Source organism: Pleurodeles waltl, chromosome 3_1, assembly GCF_031143425.1.
Source record: "Pleurodeles waltl isolate 20211129_DDA chromosome 3_1, aPleWal1.hap1.20221129, whole genome shotgun sequence".
Classification (NCBI taxonomy): Eukaryota; Metazoa; Chordata; class Amphibia; order Caudata; family Salamandridae; genus Pleurodeles; species Pleurodeles waltl.
The window spans coordinates 570,527,598-570,554,146 of NC_090440.1; the positions used below are offsets into that span (position 1 = coordinate 570,527,598).

Here is a 26,549-nt window from a genome sequence, read left to right on the forward strand (position 1 = left end):
GGAAAGGGGAGTGACCACTCCCCTGACCTGCACCTCCCCTGGGAGGTGCCCAGAGCTCCTCCAGTGTGCTCCAGACCTCTGCAATCTTGGAAACAGAGGTGCTGCTGGCACACTGGACCTCTCTGAGTGGCCAGTGCCACCAGGTGACGTCAGAGACTCCTTCTGATAGGCTCCTTCAGGTGTTGCTAGCCTATCCTCTCTCCTAGGTAGCCAAACCCTCTTTTCTGGCTATTTAGGGTCTCTGTCTCTGGGGAAACTTTAGATAACGAATGCAAGAGCTCATCCGAGTTCCTCTGCATCTCTCTCTTCACCTTCTGCCAAGGAATCGACTGCTGACCGCGCTGGAAGCCTGCAAAACTGCAACATAGTAGCTAAGACGACTTCTGCAACTCTGTAACGCTGATCCTGCCGCCTTCTCGACTGTTTTCCTGGTGGTGCATGCTGTGGGGGTAGTCTGCCTCCTCTCTGCACTAGAAGCTCAGAAGAAATCTCCCGTGGGTCGACGGAATCTTCCCCCTGCAACCACAGGCACCAAAAAGCTGCATTACCGGTCCCTTGGGTCTCCTCTCAGCACGACGAGCGAGGTCCCTCGAATCCAGCAACCCTGTCCAAGTGACCCCCACAGTCCAGTGACTCTTCAGTCCAAGTTTGGTGGAGGTAAGTCCTTGCCTCACCTCGCTAGACTGCATTGCTGGGAACCGTGACTTTTGCAGCTACTCCGGCCCCTGTGCACTTCCGGCGGAAATCCTTTGTGCACAGCCAAGTCTGGGTCCACGGCACTCTAACCTGCATTGCACGACTTTCTAAGTTGGTCTCCGGCGACGTGGGACTCCTTTGTGTAACTTCGGGTGAGCACCGTTTCACGCATCCTCGTAGTGCCTGTTTCTGACACTTTTCTGGGTGCTACCTGCTGCTAAGAGGGCTCCTTGTCTTGCTCGATGTCCCCTCTACCTCCTGGTCCAATTTGCGACCTCCTGGTTCCTCCTGGGCTACAGCAGCATCCAAAAACGCTAACCGCATGATTTGCAGCTAGCAAGGCTTGTTGGCATTCTTTCGGCAGGAAAACACTTCTGCACAACTATCCACGGCAAGAGGGATCCGTCCACCAAAGGGAAAGTCTCTAGCCCTTTTTGTTCCTGCAGAAACCTCAGCTTCTTCTGTCCAGTAGAAGCTTCTTTGCATCCACAGCTGGCATTTCCTGGGCATATGCCCATCTCCGACTTGCTTGTGACTTTTGGACTTGGTCCCCTTGTTCCACAGGTACCCTAGATTGGAAATCCATCATTGTTGCATTGTTGGTTTGTGTCTTTCCTGCATTATTCCTCTAAAACGACTTCTTTGTCCTTAGGGGAACTTTAGTGCACTTTGCACTCACTTTTCAGGGTCTTGGGGAGGGTTATTTTTCTAACTCTCACTATTTTCTAATAGTCCCAGCGACCCTCTACAAGGTCACATAGGTTTGGGGTCCATTCGTGGTTTGCATTCCACTTTTGGAGTATATGGTTTGTGTTGCCCCTATCCCTATGTGTCCCCATTGCATCCTATTGTAACTATACATTGTTTGCACTGTTTTCTAAGACTATACTGCATATTTTTGCTATTGTGTATATATATCTTGTGTATATTTCCTATCCTCTCACTGAGGGTACACTCTGAGATACTTTGGCATATTGTCATAAAAATAAAGTACCTTTATTTTTAGTATAACTGTGTATTGTGTTTTCTTATGATATTGTGCATATGACACTAAGTGGTACTGTAGTAGCTTCACACGTCTCCTAGTTCAGCCTAAGCTGCTCTGCTAAGCTACCATTATCTATCAGCCTAAGCTGCTAGACACCCTATACACTAATAAGGGATAACTGGGCCTGGTGCAAGGTGCAAGTACCCCTTGGTACTCACTACAAGCCAGTCCAGCCTCCTACACCAGGGCCAGAGCCCACTTTGCCCATGCATTAAAAACGTCTTTGTAGGATGAGTGTGTTGATCCAGAAGTGACCACTAACAGGGGTGTCTTCAATGGTTTGAGCGGGCCACTATCCTCTTCTGTGGCCGGTTTGAAGGTTGTGTGTCTTCCTCAGTGGCTGCTGGGACACGTGTGTATCTAGACATACTCCCTTGGGTATTTCCTTACTGGATACTCTCGTGAACTTGGGTTCCACTTATTGGTCACGGGAATGAATGTACCCCTCAGGGGTTAGTGGGGATGAGTGCACGTCCGTCCCTGTTAAAGTTGACTGGGTGAATGTGTGCCTCCCTCGCATTGGTTCCCGGGATGGATGTGTGTCTCCTTCATTGGTCACAGTAAGTGTCTGACCGTGTCTCCTCCAGTTGTCACTACGAAGAGCGCTGGCCTGCCTCAGTGTTCACTCGTAGACCACTGTGTGTCTTGGCCAGTGGTTTCGGTAATGTGCTCTTGTCTCAAATGGGCACTGAGATGGGTGCATGTCTCGCTGAGTGGTCACTGAGATGGGCGTGTGTCTCCCTCGGTGGTCGCTGCAATATATGTGTTGGTTTAGTTGGCCACCGTATTCACCCTAAGTAGTCACTGGTGTTGGTAACTCGTGCCTCTGCCTTCAGGAGTGAAGGCTAACGAGGCTGTTATCTGCCCTGAATTTATAAGGAACTAGCACAAATGCCGTTTTCTCTTTCTTTGTGTCTCTTTCTTGTCGTGTCACACGAGGACACGGCGCCCTTGGTGCGCTCGCGAACAGCAGCCGCCTTCTACCTCTGACTAGAGCAGAAGCTGCCGTCTCCCCCGGTGACTGCTTATTACACAGGCTGCGAGTCCTTGTCATTTAAGGACACATATACAGCCTTGCCACCCCTTCCCCTCCCCCAACATTACAAGGGCAGCTCTCCACAAGTGCACCGCTCGGCGTATACCCACCCGCACGCAGAGTCCGATCCACCCTGCGCGGAGTCCACGCTCCCTGCTCGCCTACGTTCAGCGGTGAATGCGCCTCAGTTAACTCAGCTGTGTAACGTGCGATTCACGCGCATGCACAAAATAACGCATGAGGTGTAGATTCAAACGCCCATGTCACAAGCATCCAACAGGGGCTTCACTTTCTCACTCCACAGCCAGTGCACGTTCCTCCCCATGGCAAGGCAACTGTCCACGTCTCTCTTCACTACTCTGCACTAAGCGACCATGCCCCTTCCCTCAGCCTCACTGCGACATGCTGACCCCTCTGCTAGAAGTCTGTCCTATTCCAGTAAACCCCCTTGCCTCCTGAATTAGATCGGCTACCTCCTCTTGCAGACCTGCTGCCTCCTCTGATAGATCCCCTACCTCCTCTGACAGACTTTCTTTCGCTTGTCTCCTCTGATTGATTCCTTGCCGCCTATAAACAATGTCTTGCCTCTTGTGATAGACCTCCATGTTCCCTTTAATAGGGCCAAAGTCTCCGCTCTGAAAGACCTCCCATCTCCTAAGAGAGCCGCTGCATCCTGTAAAAGATTTCGTCTCGTGAGATAGATCGCTTGCCCCACTGTGATAAATACCTTGGATCTAGTAATAAATCTATTGCTGCTCCCTGTGAAAGTTCCCTTGCCCCTTGTAATAGATCCCCTGTGTTCTGTGATAGATGTCTTTCCTTCTTTGATAGCTATCTTACCTCATGTGATAGACTTTACCGCATGTGGTAAATCCCTTGTAAAAGGCCTCTTGTGATGGTTTTCTTACACCCTTCTGCTAATCATACTGTGACTTCTAATAGAACACTATGCCTCCAAAGACAGCATCTTGCCTTCTTAGACAAATCTCTTTTCTCTTGCAACTGATTTCTTACCTCCTAAAATAGATATCTTGATTCCTGACCTTATGCCTTCTGAGATCGATCCATTGCCTCATGCAATAGACCTATTGCCTCTTCTAATTGAACACTTGAGTACAGGGAAAGCCTTCTCACATCCTGTGATAGAACTCTTGTTTTCTGCGATCCATTGCATCCTGTGGTACTCTTCTTTCCTCCTGTGAAAAGTAACTTGCACCCTGAGATAGATCCATTTACCTCCAGTGACAAATGTTTTTCTCCTGTGATAAATATTTGTTTGTAACATGTGTAGCTATAGGCCACCTGCTTAGCACATTCCTTATATCTAGTGTTTGTACAACTAGTTTTTGCTTTTGAGGTAATTCATGATACCTCTCTTGATACCCACAGTGAACCAGGAGATAGACTCTACCTCATGTTGTTTTTACTACCATCAGTCTTAGATGTGTTTTCTAGTGCTCCGTTTTGCTGCACACTAAACTAATAGCAATCATTGCAGGAGAACCAGAGCATTATGGGTGAAAACCTCAAGTCCATTGTTCTACAGTTGGCCACTTCAGAACTGATTCGTTTGAAGTGCTTGGGGTCAGGATTTATGGGAATGTTTCATTTCTGGGGTGGTATGGAGAATATATATTTTAAATTATGTCCTTCGTACAATAATAAAATCCTGTGGTTGGATCAAAATCTGGTCGGTAATCTGTCTTCCGAGAGAACACAAAACTCACGCTTGGCTTATAATGCCTTTTGGTCCTGCAAGACTATTTAATCCAGTTCGATCTGAATTGGGTACTGTAGGAAAGTACCCTCTTTTTTTGGCATGGGTACCCCCTTTTTCTGCCTGATGTCAGTGTGCTTGACTGTGTTCACTGGGATCCTGCTAACCAGGGCCCCCGGTGATTATGCTCTCTCTCCCAAATCTCTGTATTTCACCTACAATTGGCATACTGGTGCCCCCTTATAAGTCCCTAGTATATGGTACCCAGGTACACAGGGCATTGGGATTCCAGGGGATCCCTATCGGCTGCAGCCTATATTTTGCCACCCATAGGGAGTCCATGCAAAGGCTTCTGCAGGTCTGCCATTGCAGCCTGCGTGCAAAAGGTGCAAGCACCCTTTCACTGCCATTTCCACTATAGCAAGTCACTTATAAATCACCCCTATGGCAGACCTTCCAGCCCATAGGGCAGGCTGCAAAGTACCTGTGTGCGAGTTCACCCCTGCACTAGCAGAGGTGCCCCCACAAACTCCAGGCCCATTTTGCCGGACTTCGTGAGTACAGTGACGCCATTTTACGTGTGTACTGGATATAGGTCACTACCTATGTCTAGCTCCGAGCTGGTAACTCCGAACATAGGCATGTTTGGTATCAAACATGTTGGAATCATATCCCAAGGATTTTGCAAGCATTGCTGTATGATTCCATGCACTCTGGAGGCTCCTTAGAGGACCACAGTATTTCCATTATAGCCTTCTGAGGGTTTCCAGGCAGCCCAAGCTGCTGCCACCTCCCAGACAGGGTTCCGCCCTCCTGTTGCTTAAGAAGCTTGAGCCCAGGAAGGCAGAACAAAGGATAATCCAGTCTACACTGGTTCAGGGACACCCAGTCCCTGCTCTGGCTCACATCTGGACAAAGGAAAGGAGAGTGACCACTCTCCTGTCCATCACTACCCCAGGGATGGTGCTCAGAGCTCCTCCAGAGGGTCCCTCGATTTTTGCCATCTTGGATTCAAGGTTGACAGGAAACTGGGGGAGCATCTCAGGGGCCACTGCCAGCAGGTGACACCAGAGCACTCCCCTGATATGTGCTTACCTGGTTAGGTGACAAATCCCCCTTTCAGGGCTATTTAGGGGCTCTCCTCTGGGTGGTTCCTCAGATTCAGATTGCAAGACTCCAGCAGGAATCCTCTGCATCCTCCATTTCGACTTCTGACCAAAGAAACTGCATCTGGAATCTTCATGACCCTACAAGCTGCAACAGAGAAGCAAGATGCCTCCTGCAACATCGTATCTTTGGCTCCTTCCAGCAACTGCAACAGGTTGTGCATCCTCTGAGGACAGCCCGTCTTCAGCCTGCATCAGAAGGAAGAAGGAATCTCCCTTGGGGTGAAGGAGTCACTCCCCTGCTTCTGCAGGTACTAACTGCGATGATTACCAGCTGTGTGGATCCCCTCTTCTGCTGAGCTGCATGGACATTACGGGTGGTAGACTGAAGTGGTCCCGATGGTCCTCTCTTTCAACTGTCCAACTTGGGTGGAGGTAAGCCCTTGACTGCCCACGCAGGACAGTACCCCCAAGCACAGCATCCTTTGAGGATGCCAAGGCTTGTTGGCATCTTTCCTCCAAGTTCTTCATTAATCTTGAAGCTCCAGCCTCCAGCACTCCGTCCTGCGATGCACAGCTCCCTGAGCGATTCTCCGGTGGCGTGGGAGCCTTTCTGTAGTATTGCATGGGCCTCTTCTGCGACTCTCCTTTCCCCGTCCTGTGGGACTTCTGTGGGTGCTGCCTGGGCTTCTGTGCTCTCTCTGTGTTGCTGAAGACCCTCTCTGACTCTCTCTCCTTAGTAGAGTTCACCTGGTCCTTCCTGGTCCCTGGCAGCTCCACTTTCCGCTAACCATGAGTTTTGCATGAGCCAAGGCTTGTTGGCGGAAACCGAAAACGCAAACCTGACTGCAATCCTCCTTCCGGCGTGGAACATCATCTGCATCCTCCAGGAACCCGAATCCGTCTTCTTGGGTGAAGTGCTGACTCTTCTTCCTCACCGGTGGTTCAACTTTTGCACCTTCATCCTGGTGGGTAGGGGCTCCTGCCTTTCCTGGACTCGTCTGTGCTTCTGGGACTTGGTCCCCTTCTTCCACAGGTCTTCTTGTCCAGGAATCCACTGTTGGTGTCTTGCAGTCTCTTCTGGGTTTTGCATAATTCTTCTTGTTTCTGTGTGTGTTCTGAGAAAATTACTGTGATTTACTCCTGCTTTCCTGGTCGCTGGGGTGGGTTGTGATACTTACCTTTGGGGTTTCCTAGTACTCCCACATCCCCTCTACACACTACACTTACCTAGTTTGGGGACCACCTTTCACATTCCACTTTCTTAGTATTTGCTCCCCCTAGGCCCATTTCTAACTATTGTGATTTGCACTAATTGCACTGTTTTTAACTGTTTGTGCCTATTTCTGCATACTAGCATATTTAGTCTGTGTATTACTTACGTCCTAAGGGAGTATAGTCTCTGTGGTATTTTTGGTATTTGTGTTACCACAATAAAGTACCTTCATTTTTGTAACACTGAGTGTTTTCTTTCACATGTGTAAGTACTACAGTGGTATTGCATGAGATTTGCTGAGTTTTGCATGTCTCCTAGATAAGCCTTGGCTACTCATCCACAGCTACCGCTAGAGAGCCTGGCTTCTATACACTGACTACACTACACTAATAAGGCATTCCTGGACCTGGTATAAGGTGTAAGTACCATAGGTACCCACCACACACCAGACCAGCCTCCTACAGGTACATTGCTTAGAGATGCAGCATTGTGGACACTAATGGAACGCTGTCTTCTGTGGTCACCAAAGACATCAAAAGAGTACACTCCAAAGACGAGTCTGAGGTAGCCAGTAGACCAGAAGCACACTGAAGTGGAGCTAGGCATAAGCATATTCTAATGTATCTGACTCCAGCGAATATTCTTCAGGGCCATCCACAAAACCAAACCCAGGACAAAGACTATACCTATGCTTTCAGAAATCCACACAGAGAGCTCAGTGCTAAACCCACAACCTCAATCTGACACTGCACCACCATGTCTTGAGGATCCTCCCTTCAGAGTTCAATCTTGAATCAAGCCTCAGATCAATAACAAAGAATGGCATAGAGAGTGGAATGCCTTGTCTGAAGAACCAGCCTAAAAAAAAGCCTCAACAGTTGGCTGAGCCATGAGTGTCATCACTGTCTAGCCGTGAAAGGAGTCTGAGACGACGATTTTCGAGCAGAAGAGACTGTAGATCCACCCTTGGGTCCAATTTGACTTTAGGTGGAATTCACCCAGAACACCCTCAACTCCAGCACCTTTTTATGAAGAGAGTGTACAGCCTTGAAACTCATGAGTGCACCACTTACATTGACTCTGACAGTGATCATGTTCTTGTGTGGTTCACTTCCTCAGCAGAAGTTGGACACAAGAAACAGAAGCTCACTTTCGTGGAAGACATTTCAGTGCAATTGAGGGTTTAGTCCATTCCTAAAAAGAGGAAGGATGTCACAGTCATGCCTCCACCTCAACCACAGTTTGCAATGGATGGTTTGCATTTTTATTCTGATCAAGAGCAACTCTCTGACCCAGTGCCATCACAAAGACCCAGCGCTTACTGATGAACAGGAGAACATTTCTCATGACTACAGGACAGATCCTCAGGATGACTCATCCTTGCAACTTTACTCTGTGAAAACCTCAGCATCAGAATGACCACTTACCACTTAGCCTTATGTAGAGCAGTAACACATTATAAGGTCCACATGCTCACAGATGAGGAGCAAAATGATTTCCTCATAGAAACCCTCCCCAAGACTGAGCACAGCAGTCAGTTCATCACATGTTCAAAACTGTGGTGAAGAGCTCCATGGAAACGTCATTGGCACTGTCAAAGTCAGAGTGGAGTAAAAGTTTTAGCAAGCTCTCCATGATCCACTCTACCTAATATGTGGCGGTTGTGGCAGCACATCTTCTCAGTCACATTAATGTGTGGATGACTGTCTAAAAAAGGCAAGCAGCCAGGCACAGTAACTCACTCATACTCAGCAAGTGATTTCTCCCTTATATCAGTTATGTCACTGTCAACACGAAAAGGTGCATCTCTTTCCAGCAGACAAACAGGCATTTCTGGGAGTTGCACTCCCTGCAATGGAGGCCCAGTCCAAGATAGCGCTGGCATTTCAAAGGCTGCTTGTCCTCTACCAGACATTACAACCTCTGACAGTGAGAATGATCATGAAGTTGTTTGGAATAATGGCCTTTTGGATCGCTCCAGTACCAAATGCAAGATTAAATATGCATCCACTTCAGAAGTGTCTGTCCCGTCAATGGTCACAAAAGACTTGGGATTGGGATGATGTATTGTTTGTAGACCCAGTGCTCTGTATGGACTGGAGTAGTGGAAATAAAGAAAACTCATTACTGGTTGGTCGATTCTAGACCCACAGCTGCATGTGACCATCATCATGAATAACTCACTGTAGGCCTGGGGTGCACATATACCCAACTTCACAATTCATGGACAATGGTGCCCACAACAGTGACTGATTCACGTCAACCTAATAGAGCTCATAGCCGTCCACCTAGCTCTTTGGGATTTTCTGCCACACTGTCAAGATAAAGTAGTTCTCATTTGCATATACAACATGACTGCAAGGTACTACATTAAAAGACAAGGGGGAATAAACTTGTTGAAAATATCTTAGCATCCACAACATATTTGGCACTGTGCTGTACACCATTGGGTATTTCCAGTAGCCAAGCACCGCCCAGGAGTGAAAAATAACTTTTTGGATCTCCTCGGTAAGAGTCATCTGCAGACTCATGAACATGAACTAGACCGCAAGATGTCAACAAATACCTTTGGCATTGTGTAGCTCTATTAATCAACCTGTTTGCCACTCACTAGAACACAAAAGACCAAAACGTCACCTGCAGATACCTCCACGCCTTGTCATAAATTGATGTTCTAGGGATCATGTGTTCAGGACATTTATATATGCTTATCACTGCTTTCTCTGGTTCCTCTTCGTTAATTGTGCAAGCCTCCATAATACTTACACTCATAGGTCACATCTGGGTAAGATAACAGTGGTCCTCCATGCTTCTCAAAGTGACATTCGCCTTACAAGAAGCTCAGTCGGTGCACAGATTTACATATGCAGCACAAAAGCCAGTTGCTGCATCAATATCCTAGTTAGTTGCTACAGTGTGAGGGACCTTGCGTCCCTCGCACTGCAGAAGTTGGCTGAGGGGCCCACCCACGGGAAAGGTCATACCATTGATTTAGTCCCTAATAATGTTAATAACCTTCAGGTGGGTACTCCACCTCTGATCTGGTTGGATCACTTCCTGCTCCAGTTGATGTTATCTGTTTCTTCCACCTCTTCTATTACACCTCCAGTCAAACGGCTTGAATGGCGCTGGTCCAAGCTAAACAAGGAGGAGTGGTCAGCTGCCTCACAGACCAGGAGACCAATTTTGGCACATAGTGTCACTTACTCTACATTCAGCTTTAACAAATGGATTACTGATCCTCTAGATTCTGCCATACCTGCTAGGTGGTATAAGACCCCATCACGGGGGAGAAAAACCCCCAGTTTTAATACCAAGGTGCTTGCTCTACAAAAGAACTGCAAATGTCTGGAAAGGAGTTGGAGAAAGTGATATGACAAGGTCAGTAAAGCCAACTATAAGAGCGCAATCAAACGATATCATGCAGGAATAAAAGCTGCTCTATCAGTATATTTTCCCACAAAAATTAAGCAATCTGCTTATTCTCCTAGAAAGATTTTTCAGATCCTTAAGAAGATCACAGAACCAAAATCTCACTGTAATGGTTCAGAAGAATGAGTCAAGCATAGTAATAACCTGGCCCATTTCTTTCATAAAATGACTTCGGACATCTACTCCTCTTTTCCTGATGGATCAACTATCTAAGAACCTCCATGAAGCAGATCTCCTATAGTAAAGTTCAGTCTGAAGGAGCGCTTTTGTCTTTCCCAGAGATTACTGTGAGCTTGCTCTCAGATTGACTAAATGTATTAAAATCAGGCTCACCCTTTGACCCTGCCCCCTCCATATTCTGTGACTAGGGTTTGGTATATTGCCCCCACCCTGGTGGACCTATTGAATCTGTCGCTCACCAGTGGGCAGGTTTCCCCACAATGGAAGCTCGCAATGGTTAAGCACCTTCTAAAAAAGCCACGCTTAGACACTGCCTGACTGAGCAACTATAGGGCTTTTTCACTGTTACTAGGTCTCTCAAATCTCCTCACGAAGAATGTCAATAAGCATCTCTATGCATTCCATGAGTCCAGTGGCATTCGTCACCCCACACAAATGGGGTTCAGACCACAGGACCACACTGAAACAGCCTTGCTGGCTGTGGTTGAGGAGCTTAGATATCTCTTGGACAAAGGAGGGTCGGTAGTTGTACTCTTGTCACATAGCGCCTAGATGCCTCCGGGCGCAGTCTTCAAGATGGTCGACCATGCCATACTTATCCATAGGATGACTAAAGTGGGTGTCATCGGCCGTGCCCTGAATTGGCTCTCCTCCTTCCTGAAGGATAGAACCTTCAAGGTGGTTGATCATTCCTGATACTCTCAGATCCTTCCTTTGTGCTACGGGGTACCACAAAGTTCTTCCCTTATCCCCACTCTTTTTATTCTTTATCTGTGCCCCCAACTGATATTGTCTGTTCCTTTGGGCTGTCTCTGGTATCCTTCACCGATGATACTAAGCTGGTGATTTTCATCTCCCCGACTCCAGCTCCAGTCACCTCAGCCTGGGTCCTTGTCTTCAGGAGATAGCCAGTTGGATGGGCAAATGTAAACTGAAGCTTAACAAGGATAAGTCTAAGGTCACAATACTGGGCAACAACTTTACCAAAAATACCTTATCCCCTGTTCCAGATTGTCTAGTGAGACTTTCTTGCCCTAGAGGGGGATGATACAGAGCATTGGAATGTGGCTAGACTCTAGTCTTACTATGGAGCACCAAGCAAAAAAAACTGGTGGCCCTCTGCTTTGATGTTCTGAGACTTCTCAGGAAAGTGTTAAACCTTCTTCCCATCTTAGCCGGAAGATTAATTTGCCAGGCTCTTATCTAGTCCTGCCTAGATTATGGCAATGTTCCTTTCCTTGGTTCTCCTCGCTATACGGTAAAGAGGTTGCAGACCACGCAGAATGCGGCTGTTCAGCTCCTCAAGAATGTCCCCAGACTTCAGTCGGCAAAAAGGACTGTGAAGGACCTCTGTTGTCTCCCATTTGAGCAGAGGCTGCAGTTTAAGTCCCTGCACAGGTCATTCCACAAGAAAGGTCTTGTCTTACTAAGACCGCTTGTCACTCCTTACATTCCCAGAAGGTCTCTCAGGTCTTCCTCAGCACACCTATTGCAGGTCCCTAAGTTTAGCAGTTCTCGCTGAGGTGGATGTTCATTTTCCTATCAGCCCCCCAGACTTTGGAACACTCTTCCTCTAAAATGATGCCTGCTTTCCAATAAGCTTTCATTCCGCAAGGCCCTGAAAGCGTGGCTTTGTACTAATAAGTTCTGTCTAAGAACTAAGCAATAGTCTGACTGCTCCAGCGCTGGCAGACCTCCTAGCCATGTGCAGTATAAGACTTGCAGAATAGAATAAAATAGAATTTAATGTTGCAATGTGGCACCTGAAGTACCAGAACTTGGTTGTTTACAGCTTCAAAAAGAGTGTATGAAAATCTTAAAGGAAGTGCTATGTCAGCTTTTTAATGTGCTAAATAGAAACACTGTGTGAATTACTGTAATAGTATTCATATACACCCCTTTAAAACGTCAGTACAAAACATTGTATGTTACCTGTTACATCTTCAATAGGCAGGGTTAGCCTGAATTTTGATGTAAGTGCCCTTCATAACAGTTGATGCTTACCTACAAAGTAGACAATGCCAGTCTGTTTTTTAAATACCTGTCATTAAAGCTTTTATGGGGGGTTGAAAATGGTCTTACTTCCTATTCCTTAATGGATCCTGAACATTGTCCTCACAAGTCTCATGGGACCACCTTTTGAGTTACTGCATGCATGTCCCTTGCAATTTGTGACCCGCAAAGTGGCTTTCTTAGTTGCCATCATTTCCTCTTGAAGGATTAGTGAAATGCAGTCATTGTCTGTGAAATAAGCTTTTATGCAGGTGCACAGGGACTTAGTGGCCCTTAGGAACCATCCTCATTTTCTGTAAACGTTGTCTTTCTTTTTCAATTAGTCAATTGCGTTGCCTTCTTTCTTTCCACACCGTAAGAAAGAGCATTACATGGATTGGATGTTAAGTATGCTTTTATGTACTATGTCAACCTTGCAAAGTCTATTAGGAAAACTAAAGAGCTGTTTGTTGCTTATGCACACCCTGCCTTTGCAGTTTTATTTTAAAGTATGATATATCCAGTTAAATTGACAAGTGCAATCAAATTACCTTTGCTAAAGCTAAGCGTGGTTGTCCTCTCTAAGCCGAAGGCACACTCTGTTCATAGAAATTGAGTCATCGTGAACTTTCTAGGTAATATTCTCTTGGCAGACATCTGCAAGACTGCCACGTTGCCAACTCGTTCGCTAAGCATTACTGTATGGACATCCAGGCATTCCAAGAAGGACAACTGGGACGAACTATCCTTAAAACATTGTTTCACATGTCTTCCATTACTACTCGCAAGCCACCGCATTACGGTAGGAGTATTGCTAGTCAGTCTATCTGAAGCATCTGAGATGCAGATGCACCTGCTGCAAACAGAAAAAGTTACTTGCCTGTAACAATTGTTTTGCAGCCTATAGTGCTGTAGATTCATGTGCGTCCTACACGGATGCAAGCTCACATCTGACACATTAGCCTTAATTTGGTCTCCTACTTAGATACTTCAGTGTACATACCTTATGCTGTTTCACATCTTCAGTCTTACACAGCACCCACCATCACCACCACCGACACAACAAACACCACAACACCCTGCCCCACCAACCTACTGAACACTTGGACCCCCATCAACGACGAAGAAATCGGCAAAACCATGAGCTCCATCCACTCTGGCTCCCCAACAGACCCTTGCCCCCACCACCTCTTCAACAAGGCCAGCCAAATCATCACTCCCCAGCTCTGGGCCGTCATCAACAGTTCCTTCGAGACTGCAACCTTCTCAGATATTTGGAAAAACGCCAAAGTCTACCCTCTTCTCAAAAAACCTGAAGCAGACCCTGAAGACCTCACAAACTACCGACCCATCTCTCTTCTCCCCTTCCCCGCAAAGGTCATGGAGAAGATAGTAAACATACAACTGTCTCGCTTCCTAGAATATAAAAACATACTTGACGTCTCCCAGTCTAGATTCCGCAAAAACCACAGCACCGAGACTGCCCTCATTGCCTGTACAGACGTCATCAGGACCAGATTGGACAAGGGCGAAACCGTCACCATCATCCTCCTAGACCTCTCCGCAGCTTTTGACACCGTATGCCACCAAACCCTCCGCACACGCCTCTTTGACGCCAGAATTTGCCACAAAGCCCTGGACTGGCTCACCTCCTTCCTCTCCGAAAGAACCCAAAGAGTTCCCCTCCCCCTTTCTGGTCTACAGCCACCAAGACCATCTGTGGGGTCCCCCAAGGATCCTCCCTCAGCCCCACCCTTTTCAATATCTACATGGCTCCTCTCGCCAACATCATACGCCCTACGGCCTCACCATCATTTCACACGCTGACGACACCCAGCTCATCCTCTCCCTCACAAGGAACCCAGCTACCGCCAAGAATAACCTACACGCTGGACTCCTCGCCATCGCTAACTGGATGACAGCAAGCCACCTCAAACTGAACTCAGAAAAAACAGAGATCATCATCTTCGGTCCCAACAAGACAGCATGGAATGACTTTTGGTGGCCCACCACCCACGCAGGCAATCTTGGCATCATACTGGACTCATCCCTCTCCATGACTCAGCAAATCAACGCCATATCATCCTCCTGCTTCAACACCCTTTGCATGCTATGCAAGACTTTCAAATGGATTCCTTTAGAAACAAGAAGAACAGTCACCCACGCCCTCATAAGCAGCAGACTGGACTACAGCAACGCCCTCTACGCAGGGACCAGAACCAAGCTTCAGAGAAAACTCCAGCGAATCCAGAACGCAGCGGCACGCCTCATCCTCAACCTCCCTCGACACGAACACATCTCCGCCCACCTCAGATCCCTACACTGGCTGCCCATCAACAAAAGGATCATTTTCAAAATCCTTGTCCATGCTCACAAAGCCCTCCACGACACCGGACCGGCCTACCTCAACGAACGAATCAGCTTCCACAAACCAACTCGCCAGCTCCGCTACGCCGACCTCACTACAGTCCCCGCATCCAACGCATCACCTCCGGCGGCAGATCCTTCTCCCACCTCGCTGCCAAAACCTGGAACTCCCTCCCCACCAAACTACGCAAGACCCAGGACCTCCTAACTTTCAGAAAGCACCTCAAAACTTGGAAGTGCCTTGAGACCCTACCGGGTGTGTAGTGCGCTTAAGAAATTTGATTGATTGATTGAAGATGAAAAACCTCCAAGGTGGATTCTGTGTCCTGGTGCACTGTGGGTTTCAGGGGGAGGTATCATGAGCTACCTCAAAACCGAAAGAGTTTCTTCAAAGGAAAACAAGTTACCCGATGCCTAGATGAGAGGAATGTGCAAAGCAGGTGAATCTACAGCACTACGGGGTACAGACCAGTTTCTACAGGAAAGTAACTTTTACCTTCCTTCTTTAGTACAGCTTTTACCTTCTGTGATGGATGATTTGTGTCTTGTAATGTATCCTTTGCTTTCTGTGACCGAGATTTTACCTCCTGTGCATCCTTAGATTATAGCCTCCTGTGATACAATCTTTGACTATTAGAACTGCTAGTGTTTGCTAGGAATCGTGCTACCTTTGAAAAACAGGTCGTCTCCTGATATTTAATTCTAGTGCAAAAGCCACCCTCTTTACAGGGTATTATATACTTCATGCCTCACTTATTTAGTTATAAGTCTCACATGTTTAGGGCAATCTCACTGCGGGACAAGTTTAATACTCCCGTATGGTTTCTTACATAATGCAAGTGAGACCCATCTTCTCGTGTTAAGTGTTCATTCGGTCCGAAAATGTAAATGGAACACCGAGAGTCTATTGGAGTTTGCGATCTAAAAATGGATTCTATATATACACGCATACCGTGAATAGTGGGTTTACAGGGCAGGTCATGCCATGCATAATTGCTAGATGTACACAACATTAAGATGGGAATTACTGCAGGGGAAGGGCCTGTGTTCTGCCGACGCTGCCTCAGCCTGCTTTAGGCCATACTTTAGAAGCCTGTCCTTAGGTTGATTGCTGGTTTCATTGCAATTGCTGCGGCCGGCAAGGCCACAAGTGGCAGGTGTGGATCCGTGGGTGTGGTGGAAGACGTGTCCCCAGGACAGCTCGCAGACTGCACTTCAAGCGAGCCAGTCTGGATGCATAGCATGCCCTGGAGTACTGTGTGATGGCGACTGTGGAACTAGCAGACGAGTTCTAGTGAACAACAGGGCATATTTACAAAAAAGTGGTGAATTGGTTCCGATGCGCCACTGTTCTTGTGTGCCCCTAACGACACCAGGGTTGTGCCATATTTACAATACGGCGCACCATGGCAGTCGTTAGCACAATAGCCTCAAGATTTTTTATGCTATAGTGGCGCTTTGCTACACTAGCGCCAAAAATGTTGACGCTAGTGCAGTAAAGCACAGAGAGGCCCTTTGATTTCAATGGGTCCATCATTTTAACGCCTGCTCTGAGCAGGTGTTTAAAATGAAGGAAAAAATGGCACAGTGAAATACTGTAAGTTTCACTGCGCCCTTTTTCGAGCCTCCTAGTTCCGGAACGCCCCCATTGCATACATTATGACTGGCGCAGGCATAATGTGCTGCAAACTGTTACAAAGTGGCGTAGTGCCTGCATAGCACACACTTTGTAAATATGACGTGGGGAAAAGGCCACCTTAGCGTCAAAAAAATCTGCGAAGGTGGCGCAAGGGGCTTGTAAATATGCTCCAGTGTCTCCTTTGACCAAATCGTGTGTTCCTGGGCAGAACACGTTTTCCTCATTGAATATGTTCCCTTATTGACCAAAAACATCCTTCCCACATGTTGGGTTTTAGCCCTGTCTAAACAAGTACAACTGTATGAGTGATATAAACCCAAACCAAGCATAGGAATGTAAACAACTGTGACTTCTGTTCGCGAGATAAGGAGCAGTACAACACCCCAGCAGCGTTTGGACTCACAGAAATGCAGAAGAGACGCCTTTTCAGTTTTAAAAAAGTATAAAAAAGGAGTAACTTGCGAAAATAGCTTGTATTCAAATCTCACGGCGTGGCCCGAAAAATCATAGTGTATAAGGTATGAATTGTAATTTGAGTGCTCTGAAAGCAGTGGGCCACTATACCCAGTCTGCAACTGCTCTTGATCTAAGGACTTGAGAGAAGGAGCCTGCACTATGAGCGATAGGTAGAAGTGAAAACGTGTGTGCACTGAGAGCACCAGGTGAGGGTGAGCAAGCAGACCTGCTTTCTAAATATTTTGCGATATAGGAAGTGAGATGGGAAATAAAGTGTTTGCCATAGATCACATAATGTGTCAAGAAAGAAATACTTCACTAGAATTCTTGCCTCCTTGGCTCCATAATACTCTCTAACTATTGGCTCACACCTCCCTCCATCTATAAGGGTCTCATGTACATCGTATTTACTAGGGGAGTGACCAGATGTATTTCCATGCAGCTCTGGTTGACACACTTCCAGTGCCATCTGCTCACCACTTCTGATGGCACATCGTCCACAGCACCCAGATTGATAACTGACACCTGTAGCCATTGCGGCTGGAGCAAATTTAGTGACGAAACCAGATCTAGCACAGATGGACCCATTTAACCTGCCATGCCTTAAAGGTGGCGTTACCGTGGAAACAAGCACGTGTGAAGCTAACTGCGCTGTGAACAAAGGGGCTCAGACTTACTAAGGACTTGCGTTGCCCTTGCATCATGCAATTAGTTGCAAGGCAACAAAAGTCCTTTAGTGAGATTTACAAAACCATGCAAAGCCACCTTGCGTGGATCCGCAGGTTTAAGTAAACTTGCGTTACCTTCAGCCAGAAAGGCATTCCATTAGTGGAGTATGGATGTTTCCACGCATCCATCCCTGGTTTTGACACAATCACTGGTTTACCAAGGGGTGTAAACCTGGGATTGGGCCAAAAGGGCGTGCCTCCCCGACCTAGGTGTAACAAGTTACTTCCGCTTTTGATGTGTGCTGCATTCTGCAGCACACATAAAAAGAGAACTATGCCTTTGCATTTGTTTTTGTGAAGAAAGTCATCCCTGCGAATGAAGGTATCCCTTCCTTCACAAAAACAATCGTGCTTCTAACTCGGGCCCCTTTACAGCATGACGTGCACAGAGGCCATATCTATGAGTGAAGGGGTTTGCACCATGGGCATCAAGTCTGAATGAAAGAGCCTGCACTTTGGAAGCAGGTGTGAGTGAAAAAACCTAAGACCAAGCTTCATGTTAGTGAAAGTGCCTGCCTAGCCTCACAAAGATTAGTAAAGCAGTCCTGACCGTTAGCAGCAAGAATAAGCAAAGGAGCACATGCATTCACCCACAGGGGTTGCACTCAGTGCCCGCTACTTCACTTAGAATGTGTGCTCTGAGTGCACACTACTTCACTTACCTTCACTGGAAGCGAATGCTCTCAGGTCACACTTATTACTATGAGTTACAGGGCTGAAAGAGGAGGATGCACTGTGGCACTCAGATACTGCAGAAGGGGCTTAAGTTTGGAAGTGGGTAGAGAGGCAATGCACATCAAAGATTCACATGGGGAATATTTCATAGGGAATTGCGTGTGGAGATTCAAGAAGGGATGGTGGGGCAGGAGTAGAAAATACACATTCAAAATAATTCTTATAAAAAGAAGATTGTTTTTTAACTTATGGAATCTCGGAATGCCTGAATTCTGGCCGTAAGGGGCACCAGAGTAAGGCCCTTGTTAATCAAAAGCCTTCATCTCTTGATTGGTATGCTATGCTTTCGCGGTCGCAAATGGAATCGCAGTTACCATCCACTTGAAGTGGATGGTAACCCAGTCGCAAACTGGAAGGGGTCCCTATAGGACCCCTTCCCCTTTGTGACTGGACATAAAAATATTTTTTCAGAGCAGGCAGTGGTCCAAGGGACCACTACCTGCCCTGACAAAATCCGTAACAAAAGGTTTAGGTTTTTTTTCAAAGTGCAGCTCGTTTTCCTTTAAGGAAAACGGACTACACTTTGAAAAAAAAAAAAATGCTTTATTTAAAAGCAGTCACGGACATGGTGGTCTGCTGTCTCCAGCAGGCCACCATCCCCATGAGTGCCCCTACTCGCAATGGGGTCGCAAACTGCGACCCACCTCATTAATATTAATGAGGTGGGTCTTTGCGACCCCATTGCGAGTTGCAGAAGGTGTCTGAGACACCTTTCTGCAATCCAAATTGCGAGTTGCAATTTGCGAGTCGCAGGGACTCACAAATTGCAAGTCGCAATTTGGAGATTTGCTACATCTGGCCCTTAGTGTGGTAATGGCCACTTCATAAAACGCTGCACTAGGGCCAGGAAGAATGAAATGGACTTGAGCATCCTCTTTCATCTCCAGCAGGCCACTTTGCTATATAATTAACAGTGTTGATTTAGTTTTGAGATAATGCCACACCAGGAGGATGGCAACTCAACTGGTGTTTGCCCTTCAGATACTGATGAAGTGTCATGACTATGTTTTGGGGATTTGTGGCAAGGCATGGACTTCTAAAATTGAGCCTTGGGGCTTCTTTAGGGATTTGATTAGGGCTACAATTCTAGCAACAGGATTAAAAGGAGAATATGCCTTAACCTTGGGCTTGGGGGGAATGGGGAGAGGCCTTTTTGGCAGCACTCAAATCCTCCAGAACAGCTTGACCACATGTTTGCCACAGGGTTCCATTCATGCATTCCATTAAGCACTCTGAAGCTTTTGAGTACTATGCAGATTTCTTGAGACTTTTTCTTGAGTGGTGATTATGATGTTGCCAACTAGGTCTTTCATTGATTCTGCAAAGGAGATCATGGGTCTACCGAGGCTCGACGCAGATCACTTGTTACCATTTTAAAAAATATATATTTTATTAGTTTTGTGTTTCAGATGTACCTTACAAGTCGTACAATTATCAACCCCAGGATCCCTTTGATCTGCATAAAAAACAAAAAAAAACAAAAAACATATAACAACCCCAACCCCCACACATTAGATACGTCTCGGACCACTTCTTGACCTTCAGAAACCTTGTTTGCTGCGATGACTGGTAGCTATAGTGTGTGTTACATGTCTGAGGGGCTGCGTACTAGTGACTGGAGTGGGCCTTTCACTGCTGGGCTTGTGCCACATGTCTCCTGGTAGTAGCCGAATGTGGGCCCAATACCAGCTCAAGGTAGTGGATACTGAATGTCGCCCTGTGTGTTATGAATATTCTTGCGGTGGTGAGCTAGTGGGTCATCATCACGGGGCGGGCAAGTCCGATCGCCAACAGCGTGTCGCCCCCGAGTTGTGCCCTCGCGTGGGTGTGCGGGAGAGTTTGTGCTGCGCTCATCCAAGCCGTGTATTCCACTGTTCATGGGGGCTTACCATCATTTTTGGCCTCAAGTTCGATTACCAATATTCCCCAGGCATCACTCCCTGTGTGTTGCTGTCCCTTCCGGGCCAACTTTTTTAGTACCTGGTGCTCCGTGCGAGTCCAGCGTAGTGTTAGAGTACGCCAGGAGTTCAGATCGGGTGCAGTGGGCGCCTTCCAATGCAGTGCTATCAGTCTTTTATACATTAGACAGGCTAGGTCTACGAATTTGTGCAAGTGTCTCTGTTTTTTAGCTCTTGCCCTCAGCCCCAATAGACAGGACTTAGGGTTTGCTGTCAATTCAAGCCCCGTTAGTTCGGAGATTGCCTGCACCACCTCCGTCCAAGCTTTTTGTATGCTAGGGCACTCCCAGACCATGTGGTAGAAATGTGCAGGTGCCGCTTTGCATCTAGGGCATGTCGGCTCAGAGTCGGGAAACATTTGCTTCAACCTAGCAGGGGACAGGTATGTTTGATGTATGAAGTTGAACTGAGTATATCTAAATCTGGAGTTCCTTGATACTCCACGGGCATGATACAGCGCTTTCTCCCACTCAGCTTGTGCAATCGGGTCGGGGAGGACAGCATTCCATCTCTCCCTGGCTCTCTCCGCGTGCGGCTCAGGGGGTTTATTAAGGATTTTATACAGGCTTGATATTACTTTTGTTTGGGCGTCATGTTGTAGTATATGATGGATTACAGGGGAGGAGGCTGGATCTATGGTGCCTGCCCCCCACGTTCGTTTGATTGCATGACATATAGCGTGGTATGCCAGGAATTGGCCGGGGCCTACCTCTGTGAGGGCCCGCAGGGCCTCGAAGGACATCAACTTGCCGTCCTCGAAGCAGTCACCCACTGTATGTACTCCTGCCTCTGTCCACACTGTCAGCGCTTGCGTGCTAGCCCCTATCAACCCCTGGAGGTGTTCCAGCGCAGGCTGGCGGTGCTCCTTTGGGCATTCTGACCGCGGCGGTACAGCCGCGGCCAGAAACGGAAAGTCGGCGGTGTACCGACGACTTTCCGCTGCCCAGGGGAATCCTCCATGGCGGCGCAGCTTGCTGCGCCGCCATGGGGATTCCGACCCCCATACCGCCATCCTGTTCCTGGCGGTTTCGGCCGCCAGAAACAGGATGGCGGTATGGGGTGTCGTGGGGCCCCTGGGGGCCCCTGCAGTGCCCATGCCAATGGCATGGGCACTGCAGGGGCCCCCGTAAGAGGGCCCCACTTAGAATTTCAGTGTCTGCTTAGCAGAGACTGAAATTCGCGACGGGTGCTACTGCACCCGTCGCACCCCTTCCACTCCGCCGGCTCCATTCGGAGCCGGCTTCCTCGTGGAAGGGTGTTTCCCGCTGGGCTGGCGGGCGGCCTTTTGGCGGTCGCCCGCCAGCCCAGCGGGAAACCCAGAATGAACGCCGCGGTCTTTTGACCGCGGTGCGGTCTTCTGGCGGTTCCCGCTTGGCGGGCGGCTCCCGCCGCCCGCCAAGCTTGGAATGACCCCCTTAGTGTCCATGATCGCCTGCAATACTTTCTCAAATTGTGCTGAGTGTGATGTGAGGGTGTTTTCCAATGATTGTAGGGACAGGCTTGTCTGCTGGTCGCTGGGTGTTGTTCCGAGAGCATTACGGTCCGGGTTCCTGGATGCTTTGGCCCTGCCGGCCATTGTGGGTGACCAGAAGTTTCCTTTTGGGATGTTGTCACGCTTGGCGCTCTTGGTGTGACGTGTGCTTTTGCCCTTCAGGTATGGCGCTAATTAGTATAGCCAGACGGGAGCTTGTTTTTTTCTTTTGAGTGCCCGAGGCGTGCGGCCGTGTGCTCGCGAGACAATTCAATGGTCATCTGTGCACCCAGGTTTCTAGGCGTGGAACGCCCTGTAGGATGATGTTACGTCCCCCGTGAGGCAGAGATACGTGTGTTCGAGGTTGGGGTGTAGGTCCTCACATGAGCAGCGCCAGGTCCAGGTAGTAGCAGCGCCTCCGCAGGGGATGGAGGGGGTGCAGCAGCGAGGGGGAGCGGAGCAGATCGTGCCACCCAGGGGGGGTGCGCGTCTAGCCTCCCATGCAGTCACCGACAAGGGTCCGGGGGCGCGGAGGGGCGACAATTTCCTGCTTTGCTTGGCAAGTCTATGGTGCTCGGGTGGGTCCCCCGTTCACGGCACAGGCACGTCGCTGGCGCAAGTCAACCTACGGGGGCAGTAGTGTCTCCGCTCCAATTACCAGATGCAGAGCATCCCCCGCGCCCAAGCGGTCAGCGTCGCCATCTTTGAGCCTCCCTTCAGCGAGAGCAGGGGCCCGGCAAGGGGGGGGGAGAGCTGTTAGAGGTTCCCCCCTGCGCGTGCCAAACCTCCACCAGTAGGCCTCCTCCTCACCTCTGTCTCCCCGTCGAGTTCACAGGCCTCTTCTTTGTCCTGGGCCCTCCCCTGGCCGGAATCCGCCACGCGTCCCCTCCGCGTGTGGGTGAAATCACACGGCCGGTAGGGGGGCCCCCTCTCTCACGTCGCGGGAGCCTCAGACACTGCTCCCGATCGGCGTCCTCGGTCCACAGGCCCCTGCCCGTTTTCGAGGGTGGAGACTCGCGTCTCCAGCCCTCAGAATCCTGAGCGGTTGCTTATTTGGGCTCGGGCGCCGCCACGAGAAGGCTCGCCCGGGCCCTCCGACTCAGCTCTTCTTCACTCGCGACCTCGGCCTAGTTGAGGTCTGCCCTCTGGCTCCGCAGGCAGTTTCCAGTGCCGCGGGCCCAGTCCAAGCGGCGCACGGCCCCCTCAGAACGCAGCATCGCTCCCCAGGCGGAACACCGCGCCCGGTCTGAGTACAAATTCCCGGGGAGCGCCTCGCAGGATGTTTACGGCGAGCCTCGGGCGGAGCGCACTATTCAGGCGTCCATCCCGGCCGCCATTTTGGCTCCTCCACCACTTCTTATCATAATTTTATTGTTTAATTGATTATGTAAATTACACTAGAGGACCAATGAGAGTTTGCAGATGAGAAGTGCCTTGCATTTTGTGAGTGATCGCAAGATGTTGACATTTCTTTGCCTTGGTAAAGTTTTAGGTATATTAGTTCTTTATTGGTTAACAATTACTCTTCCATATGCACTCTTGCATAAGGGACATTCCTTACTATCATTGCACTTGAAGTGCATTGCTTTCTCTTGTGAGTGGTGCACCATTTATTGTCTAGGTGAATATCACCACGAACTGTGCATACTTGAAAAGTTGTGGTCGAGGGTGAGGCATATCTTTTAGTGTGAAAGTGGAGAGTAATTGTTCCTGCGGTAAGGAGTATTCTTCAAGCATTGAAAGGGTCGAGTAGTAATTATTGAAAGCCATTGGTTCTCTGTCTTATATGTTTTGAACAATGTTGATTAGTATGCGGCGTGTCTGGTTACTCTTGTTGTGGCTGTGAATAGGGAATGGACATTAATGATAAAGCCTACACTGTATTCTTCAGTAGGAATTGGGCGACCTTTCCTTGAAACATTTCCCATGCTTCAGAGCCTGGTCCAGACCTACAAGCGTCAGGCCTGGTTGAAGACTCCTGGCATGAAGCTGCATCCAGAAGTGAACACTCTTGCTCTGTGGCTTGATTCGTGACTCCTACACTGTGACTTGCATCTGCAGTAATACTGGGGATCTTCATAGCTTCTTGTGTTGGCCTATATCCAATGCAATGGCATTCACGTCCATCTGGTTCTCTTTACTTTTACTCTGTCACCATTTTGCTTGCCCTGCATCTTGTCGTGTGTGTGCAATTTTGATTGATATAGTGCTTTTTACCTAGAAACGGAGTGTTCACCACTAATCCTTCCTTCCTTCTTCACTTACAGTGAGGCCAAAGCTGACTGTTCGGGTGGATACCAATGTAAACAGCACCATTCTTGAACTGGCAGATGATGCCCGGACCTGGAAGGCAGGAGACATCGTGGTTGTGGCCAGTACTGACTACTCCATGTACCAGGCTGAAGAGTTCAAGATACTGCCATGCAGACGCTGCGCTCCCAACCAGGTCAAGGTGGAAGGTACTGTAGCATCAACTTACATGGGGTATGAGACTTGAATACAGTGCCACAGTATAATATTCCAAGTCACAGTATGAAGTACAGGGTCACATATAAAGGTACAGCTCTAGTGCATGAGTGGAATTATTCACAGTGAGGCCACAATATGGCAGCTATGTAATAACAGCATACTATGCAGTTGTACTGTACGACTTCTGTTAAACACGGTGCCACACTGTAAAAGGCATAACCGCATTATAAAATACAGTGCCTCCATACAAGTATAAGACATTGTTCCACAGTCAAAGATACTCTGCCACAGTACGAACTTGAAATACAGAGCCAGAGTACAAGATGCAAGGCCACGCTAGGCGAGCATGAGGTACACTGTCACTGTATATCTTTAATACACAGTACCGCAATATGAGAATCATCAGAAACAAAGTACCACAGTATAAGCACACGATATAGAACCCCAATATAAGAACCATGATATACAGTGCTGCAAGACATACTGTGCTACCACAGTAAGAGCACAAGGCACTGTTGCACAATATGAGAGCCATGTTATATATTGTTACAGTATGCATTCTAGGGCTTACAGTGTTGCTACAGAATGAACACAGAGCACAGAATTGCAATATGAGGCCCATGATATATAGTGCTGCAGTACGAGAGGTAGCACATACTATGCCACCACACAATGAGTACAAGACACAGGGCCACAATACAAGAACCATAATATACAGTGCTGCAGTATGAGAGCTAGGATTTACTATACTACTGTGGTATGAGTACTTTGAGGTTTGTGGTGTATTATATGGCGTAGTTGTTGTGTGAGCTCGTGGTGTAATACACTGACAAAACCGTCTTGAGTCAAGTCAGGCTTGTTTGTAAAACTTCTTGCTCAGTCCTGGATAGCTGTGGCTTGGAGCAGCAAGGCTTAAACAAAGGAACTAGTGTAAAGCATTTCAAAGCACCAAAATAAGAAAGTCACACAACACAAAAGAAATCTGACACCAATTTTTTTTTAAATGTATTATATTCTTACTAATTTTTAGACACAAATGTGAGCAAAATACACAAGAGGGTTTAAAAGATATACAATTTTTAAGAAAAAGTAAATCTCATTTTTGTAGTCCAAAGAACAAACAAGTCTTGTAACCATTAAGTTTGGAAACTTTTGAAAAGTTTGAAAGAGTTGCATTTTGGCTATTTTGGCCCAGACTTGGTGGCCATTATGACAGGGAGAAGATCAGGGCGGCCAATAAGGAATATTTGGGCAGTTACTTGGTCACAAAAGCAGTGTCAAATCCAGTTCCACACTTTACATTGAAACTGCCTTTTACCTCAATGGTATGGTTCTGATGCTGAGAGACAGGATGGTGAGGATGCTGAGAGATGCTCTGGATGCTGCGCGGTTGATGAGGGTCTCCTTGTGGTTATTCCTTTGTCCATGGATAAAGAGGGGTGACTTTGGCCACAGGGGTCAATGTCCCTTGAAGTCCTCTTTGGGCTAGTAGAAGTCCACCAGGTTACTCTGCTGTGTCCGACAGATGTGGGTACAACTTGCGAGTCCCTAGCAAATGTCTTCTTGGCTGCACTTAGGCACCCAGTGCCGATTGCTTGCGGATGACTAATGACTAGTCAGGACTGGCTACTTCAGCTTTTATAGCTCTGGAGGTGGAACAGGGAGTCAGCCAATTGACCCTTGGAGTTCACCTTTTTGGTCTGGGGCTCTTGAGCAACTGTTCCAAGAACCAGACACCACAGGCACAGTCCTCTCTTCACTAGCCCAAGGAGAATCAGGTGCTGTCCAGTGGTTGGAGCAGTTGCTCTTGTCAGGTCCAGGGGCCAGCATGGAAATCCTTCTTTGGTCCTTTCCCCAGTCCAGATGTGGTCCAAGGTTCAGGGTGCCCAGAATCTGCCCTGGAGGGATGATGCAATCACATGGCAAACGGGCTACCAGGATCCATCCCGCCTTATGACGGCATCCGGCTAGGTGAGGCATCTAGCACACAGAGTGCACTATTCTGCCCACTCTCAAGATATCTGAACCCTTCTTTGGTTGGTAGGAGCTTGGTAACCCACGCTAGAGGCGTGGCTACCTGGTGGCTACTCACCCACTGAAAAAACTGTTTGGCGAACGGTTTCTATTCTCTGCTCCCGCTGCCAACCCATCTACCTGAAGAAAGGGGCAGCCTTTCTCAAGGGTGATTGTCGTTTGCCCGCCAATAGATGGCTTCTCCTTTGAAGCCCGCCTTTTGGGCCAACACCCTAGGTGGCTTCCTCTAAGGGTAAGGTAACGTCTAGCTCTGTGGCAGGCCTCTATTG

At 48.0% G+C, this 26,549-nt stretch overlaps 1 protein-coding gene across 1 annotated transcript in view; it reads left to right on the top strand.

Moving 5' to 3' along the window:
- CEMIP (cell migration inducing hyaluronidase 1) overlaps positions 1-26,549 on the top strand; it is an 899,136-nt gene that overhangs the window by 670,976 nt on the left and 201,611 nt on the right. The window contains exon 11 of the mRNA XM_069223002.1: positions 24,045-24,236. Coding sequence (XP_069079103.1) covers positions 24,045-24,236 — 192 coding nt within the window. The remainder of the gene's footprint in view (positions 1-24,044; positions 24,237-26,549) is intronic.